Here is a 7,360-nt window from a genome sequence, read left to right on the forward strand (position 1 = left end):
AATATTTCCTGTTCAATTTCAGTGAATCAGCTCCAGCACTATTACTATTTATTCCTGTTTACATTTATCACTCCATACTGTTTATATTTATATTTATCCCACCATGTTACTTTTGTCACTTCCATACTGTTTATATTGATATTTATATGTACCTTGTAGTTAACCTCAACACACTTTTACATGCATATTTACCATTAGTTCATACTACTGTACCATATTGTATACTGTCTATATTTATTTTTGTTCCATCCTGTTACATTATTCATTCCATACTGTTTATATTTATATTTATCTTATAGTGTATCTCAACACACTTTTGAACTGAACTATTCACATGTATATTTATTAGTTTATATTTAGCACAATGTCTGTTTTGCACTACCTATATACATATGTATGTAGACATAATTCACGTTATTACTCGTGGCCTACAAGCTGTGTACTTTGTACTGTGTACTCTGGTTGCCAAGCAACAACATTTCATTGCCAGACTCACTGTTATCTTGTGTTTCTGTGCAATCACAATAAAGAAAGCCTAAGTCTATCAGTGTGCGTGCATGCATGTTTGTGTATGTGTAATAGAAGCCAGTACAGTTGTGGTTTAGTATTTGACGGTGGTGCAATGGAGCTGAGGATAGAGGCTGAGTTTAGCTTGGGGGCCTTCCCAGAGTACAATCTGTATCTTAGGTGGTTGCCAGACCACTACACACACAGACACACACATACTCACACAGTCAGTCATATAGAGACACACAATCCCGTCTGTGTTTGCTAGACCACCCAAGGAGTCAGAGGCCCACGGGACCTGAGGTGATGAGCAGACGTTGTGGCTGCACAGACAACACCCCTCTCCCACCCCCCCCTCTCTCTCACACACACACACACACACCAAACAAATGTACATACTGTACATACATACTATCTGCTGCCAGCATTTGTACAGCCTCCTATTTGAACCACACCTTAGCTCCAACCAGACACACACAAACATCTTCACCCTCCTTCATTCCACAGCTCACTATTCAGTAAAGGGGAACATTGTGAGAGAAAAGGAGAGATGAGGACAGAGGAAACCTCCAAGTAGAGTAAGAACAATTAATTCTTAGCTGGCCCACTAATATGCAGACTGATACAGTATGAGAACGCACACACACAGACACACACATGGATACCGACACCCAGCTGACCCCAGAGTGGAAAGATTTATCATCACATCTGTCCGCTGCGCATGAATGTGTGTCTTCCTGTGTGTCTTTTGTGTCATTATCTGGACGATTATCTGAAGATTTTATGGATGGAAAGAAGAAAAAGAGAACATAGTGTAGGTGAGAAAAATAGTTGGGGGGAGGATTTAAGGGGAAGTTTTTAATGGCGATAAAGAGACACTCACACATATCTCAGCATTGATATGAGACAGATATGTCACAGCTTGTTACACTAGTGTGTGTCTGCCTGTGTGTGAGTATGTCTGTAATAAAAGATCAGTCTACCTCACTGCAAGTCTGCTCTCCACCGGTCACAAAACCACAAGTGCAAAGTATGTGTGCTATGCACGTGTGTTACGCATTTGTGTGTGCTTAGATCCAAAAGTGTGTTTGTGTTTACACATGGGATACATGGATCACGTTTGACAGATTTGCTGTACTACAGCCATCTCTGCACACATGCTAATATTGTACTCACTCTGGTGACAGTGTCTGAACGTGCGCGTGTGTGTGAAACAGTCTCAGAATTTTAAGACTTTGACAACCTAATAGATCATACTCAACAAATGAATTCATCACAAGGTTTTGCAAACTAATTTACATAAATAATGAAGTGTATAAATAATACTGTTCCATAACCTTAGGCCTTTTTAAATGACAGTAAACAAGGCATTACTGGTTTACAGATACAAGAGGACATATGAGGATGTTGTTACTTTGAGGTTTTAATAATTCCTCAACATCTTTCTGCCAGGTTAAACATTAAACAACAAAAACACCAGATTAATCAATCGTAAATGTGATAGTTAGTTGCATAGTTAGCCTAGGAGATGCTATAAAGTAGCTTATAGTCACAGAAAACCGGTCCTTAAAGCGGTAGTACAGCTCCACTTAAAAATAACTGCTACTGCTAAAGATTTGGGGCATATGCACAATAACAATATACCATTTAGCCTTACCGTACCCAAAATATAAAAAAAAACATCCTAAAGTTTCTCAACTGGCAGGGCGGCTTTCGGTTCAATAGACAATGTCTATGTTTATCACAGTCAACACCGCATAAGGTTTAACCACTAATCTCATTAAGTAGAAATTATGTTAAAATATTCTTATATCACTGTAAGTGATATAAGATCATTAGTAACCTGACGACTAGTGTGTCAAGGAGTTATCGGGTGTGTAATTTAAGGTTGTAGAAAACCTGTGGTGTGTAAAAAACTTTCAAGTACCGTATTTTTCGGACCATAAGGAACTATCAATGAACGGGTCTATTGTCATACATTAGGCGAACAAAACACTCAGCGAAACAATAAAGCGGAACAATCAAGCATGTCCGGATCCCTCTCGTCAATATCCAAGTCAATTTCGTTGCTGTTAATTAGTTGTTCAGTGATGATTCCGGCCTTCTTGAAAGCACGACCGACATTTGAGACTGATACCTTAGCCCAGACATCCACGATCCATTGGCAGATAGTGGCGTAGCCTCCCTGTCTTGGTGAATGTGTGTTCGCCTTCTGTTATCCAATGCTCCCACACAGCTCGCAATTTAACTTTAAACGCCCTGTTAACACCAATATTTAACGGTTGGATTTCTGTGGTTAATCCACCCGCAATGATGGCAAGACCCGAATTAGTTTGCTTCACTTCGGTTTTGACAATATCGGTGAGATGGGTGAGCATGGAGTCGCAGATCAATAGGTACGGAGATTTGTGGAAAAAGGTAGTGAGCTAAGTAGGACACTGGGGGACGCTGTTGTTGTTCTTCGCCCCTCCAGAGTCAGGCGGTTGTCACTATTTTTGTTCTGGATGGTCACCGTATTGTTGTCTCTAAGCTCTTCCGTGCGGAAGTTGTTTTGCAGAGGTAGTGTTTTTTCTGTGTCGATAAAAAAGGAGATATAAAAAGAGTTCTTGACCACACAAAAATCGACAGCCATGCGTCTGAGTCGTCCTGCATCGCACCATACATCGACAATTCAAAAACACAACTCAGAGTCTCCGGGTGTTAGGAGGCACGACGGGACGTTGCGCAGATTTGGTTTATACAACCATATTGTAACGATTGTTGTTGAGCATCTTTTAAATGTGATAACAGAGTTAAATGTCATTGTATGCCAACATGTGTGATGCGCTCTGTGGTTTGGCTTTATAAAACCGGTTCGAGCTCAGTAAGCGCAACCAGAACTAATACCGGGTTTTTTTTTTTTTTTTTTAGAAAATTACAGGTTTTTAAGTGCGCCTTATAGTGCGGAAAATACGGTACCTAATATTTGGGAAATGTATAAAGGTTGACTTGGCACATTAGGATTGTATTACAGATTGAGTAATAGCATCAGGTTTCAAACATAATTCAACATATTCATAAGTTACAATTTAGGACTTTGTAGGACTAAATTCTCCTATCCTAACAAACCCACTAGCATCTAACATGCACCTCTTCTCACTCTATGACCTACTATCCTTATGACACATTTTTATGACATACTATTCTTCTTACTCTATGACCTACTATGACAATGACTGTACTTATTCTTTTTATTATTCTTTTTATGTATTTTTTGTATTTTGTGTATTTACTGTAGCTTGAATCAAGATGTAATTTGCATTACTAAATGTAATGTGCTGTATTGTAATGTAATGTAAAATGAGTCTGTCCTTAAATAACAGCATAACCAGAGTGCAAAACATGTATCTCACGTCCAACATATAACTGGTAAATTGTACGATAAAATTCTCAAGATATATTACTCTTTGATAGGTGGTTTCCTAATAGCTAGCACTTTAACAAAAAACAAAATCAATATCCATCCATTTTTGTGAAATACATACTTTAAATCAGTCTTTTTATAGGTGTTTCTTCCTACAATTATCATTGTGTCACTCTCACAATCTCAGTAAATTAACATGAAGGTGATTATTGGAAGTAATGAGTCAGACTAACCAACTTCTTGCTCAGTCTGTCACAGTTTTCACTGTTTTGATGACGTCTATAATTACTGACAGTGTCAGTAAAGTCAAAACTACCCACTAGACCCCCTCACTTACACGCACAAATTCGCACATGCACACACACACAAACACAAAGACAAACCAACAGCTTGGCCATTGCTTTACAAACCTCCCACACAGATATTTCAGCTCTCCATGCTTACATAGGTATATCCATGAGCATATGCAAGTACACACACACACAAGGATTCAGTTACCTGGACATAGCTACAATCTGGACAGACACCGAGCCCACCACTAAATAGAGTGAGGGGGAGGACTGCATGGGTTTAACAAAACACACATACACTTTCAGTTTGATGGTGAAATCAATAAAACTATGGTCTGAGGAAAGAGAAAAAGGAATGACACAGCTGAACTCTCTCTCTCTCTCTTTCTTTCACACACTCATAAATACAGTATACCCACATAAACATATTAATTACCGAGTTTACCTGTAAAGAAAAGGCTCTGAGCGCCGGGATGGGGATGAGTGCTGCCATGAAGAATGCTGTGACATTACTGATGGAGGTAAGAGCCACACTGGCCCCGGTCCTCTTCAGACACTCTCCTGTACGATCCTGACAGAGATGTACACAAACACACAGAGGCAAGCAGATGAAAGCAAATGTGATGAAACAGAACTCTTTTGTATTATATTTTACCCAAAGGCACATGTGTAATAGTTGATATTATGTACAATTATCATAATACTGATATGACTGATAATGATGAAATGTTTCTTGACACCCGGAAGAACTTGGATAATCCACCTGGGTCTGTCTACAAGGAGTCTTCCCTCTGGAGATGGAAAGTTATTCCTCTCTTCAAACAAATACACATACATACATGCAAACATGCATATTTATGTTGCTACTCTAGTTAAGATAATTTTCTATTTAATTTTAATCTTCTCTATGGTTGTCTAACACTATGCGGTAAAAATGTTTCTTCTGCAAGCATTCTTTTTTGTTCTCTGCCAAACATTTCACTACAGTTTATAACTTGTTTTTTTTTCCAAAAACCACTAAAAAGCAGTATATAACTTTCATATTAAAATACAACATCAATCTTTTGGAGTCTGATATTAAACAAATGTGATCAAAATGTGCCAAAGATCTAATGAGTAGCGATGATGATAAGTTAAGGATGTTAAATACAACTCTAATATAAAAAATAGGGTACACTTTGGGATATTAGATATGCTTTCTGTGTATGTGAGTCTGTGAGAATTTGTCGGTGAGGTCACATGGGCTGTTTGATGCTACATCACATGCATGGACAGGCTTTCACACAGGCCTCTATGGAGATAACACAGTAAAGATCAGTAAAGAAAGAAGGCTGAGATCATGGATAATTGTCTCACCTCGAACGGGATCCGCTTGTTTTGTCCAGTCTCACTGAAGGCATGAGCGAGAAGGAAGACATCATCTACTCCGACTCCCAAGGCCAAGAAGGGCAGAACCTGAACCATATACACAGGTCATGTGGTGTACACCTTAACTGCAACTTCACGTTTTCAAATATTCAAAGTCAGGAATCATTGACTATATTTGTTGGAAGGCCAGAATCTTTCTGGACACTAAAATGAAATACAAATAATTTTTATATAAAATTATCATTTGATGTTTATTTTGGAATCAGGTTGTGGACTGGATTGGAAGGTGATTTACTAGCTAACAAAAATGTTACTTTGCCCTCAACTGAATAATTGACAAAAACAAAGAGACTTTAACTGTTAATCAATTATTTATTTTATAAATAAGTCAGATGATTATGGGTGTTCGGTCTGGTGCTAAGATGTTTATGGCCTATGTGGATATAAGTTATCAATATGAAGTCATTTTACATGTACTTCTCTCTAAAGAGCATACATCATTTAGTTGGATTAGAGGTGAAGTGGTGTAGGAGGCTAGAGTGGTGCAGTGGAAGTCCTGGGTTTCAAACGACCTAGTCCCCAAATCCCAGAATGGGTTGTGTGAGGACAGACATCCTAGGTAAAAATTGTGCCAATAAAATAATAAATACTTGGACGAACACTGTGGTGTTATTTTGTGTTGGTTTCAGTGAGATACCTGCGTGGTTGCAGCATTGAAGGAGATGCCAAGGAGAGAACAGAGGCCCAGACCAGCAGCCAAAGACAGTGTTACTAGCAGGACGCCGGCCAGTCCTACAGCCCCCTGAGACTTAGCACAGTCCCAACGCAGCATGGTCAGACATGCATAGGCCAGCTGGACAAAAACAGAAATATAGAAAGTTGACAATTCGTAGTCGGACATCTTCCTCTTTAAAGTAAATTTGGTGCCTGGTCGACACATCTGGCCAGGCCAGGATACACCAGGATTCTTCACTCGAAAAGCTTAAGTGTAATGGCGTCAACATAGTCTTTCTCTCATGCTCTTGACTGTGTGTGTGTGGTCTTGCATACTAACTGAATTGCTCTCTCACATTTTTTAGGAATTGATGGCATCTGCAGTCTATGTTCCCCACAGGTAAAAAGATGTGGTCCGATTTTAAATCCTCTGGTGAGCACTAACCTAAGTTGATCAAGTTAATCCTTGTCTCTCCCCTTTAATTCACTACTATATCAAATTTCCTATGTTTTCAACTTCCCTCGTGGGAAGTGGGAAATTTGATTTCATAATTTAATTTTATGGCTCTGTACTCACCATCAGCAGGTAACCACTGGCTACACGGATGACGCTGATGTCGGAGAAGGACTTGAGGATATCTTCCAGGGTGGTTGTGGTGAAAGACAAGACTTTCTGGGAGGAATTTGTCGCCACGCTCTGAAGCACGGCCTAGAGGGATAGAAACAGATTGATCGACAGCAGAAGAGGTGCAAAAAATAACAACATAATGCACCCTGTAAAACAACTTCCCTGATGCTGCACTCCAGCAGCAATGTTAAGATTTACTGAACATAGCTGTCTGTTTTAGATTTTTGTGTTTGAGTTTGTTTGTTTTTTACTTTTAGGCAGATTTGCCTCACAGAAACTTAAACATCATGTGGTAATCACTCTGAGGAGTTGTTAAATGAGGAAAATTAAAGGGAAAGTAGAAACGAGAAACCAGAGACTAGTAGGAAGAAGGTAGATCAGGTTAGAAAGGATGAAGTTAGAAAAGCCCTGAAGAGGATGAAGAGTGGAAAGTCAGTTGGTCCTGATGAC

At 39.2% G+C, this 7,360-nt stretch overlaps 1 protein-coding gene across 1 annotated transcript in view; it reads right to left on the minus strand.

Moving 5' to 3' along the window:
• Positions 1 to 7,360, minus strand: part of LOC103398858 (protein patched homolog 1-like) — a 99,678-nt gene that overhangs the window by 48,690 nt on the left and 43,628 nt on the right. The window contains 4 exon segments of the mRNA NM_001328242.1: positions 4,646 to 4,771; positions 5,557 to 5,655; positions 6,266 to 6,421; positions 6,860 to 6,991. Of these exon segments, the coding sequence (NP_001315171.1) occupies positions 4,646 to 4,771; positions 5,557 to 5,655; positions 6,266 to 6,421; positions 6,860 to 6,991 (513 nt within the window).

The sequence above is a fragment of the Cynoglossus semilaevis genome, unplaced genomic scaffold (assembly GCF_000523025.1).
Source record: "Cynoglossus semilaevis isolate Cse_v1.0 unplaced genomic scaffold, Cse_v1.0 scaffold1319, whole genome shotgun sequence".
Taxonomy (NCBI): domain Eukaryota; kingdom Metazoa; phylum Chordata; class Actinopteri; order Pleuronectiformes; family Cynoglossidae; genus Cynoglossus; species Cynoglossus semilaevis.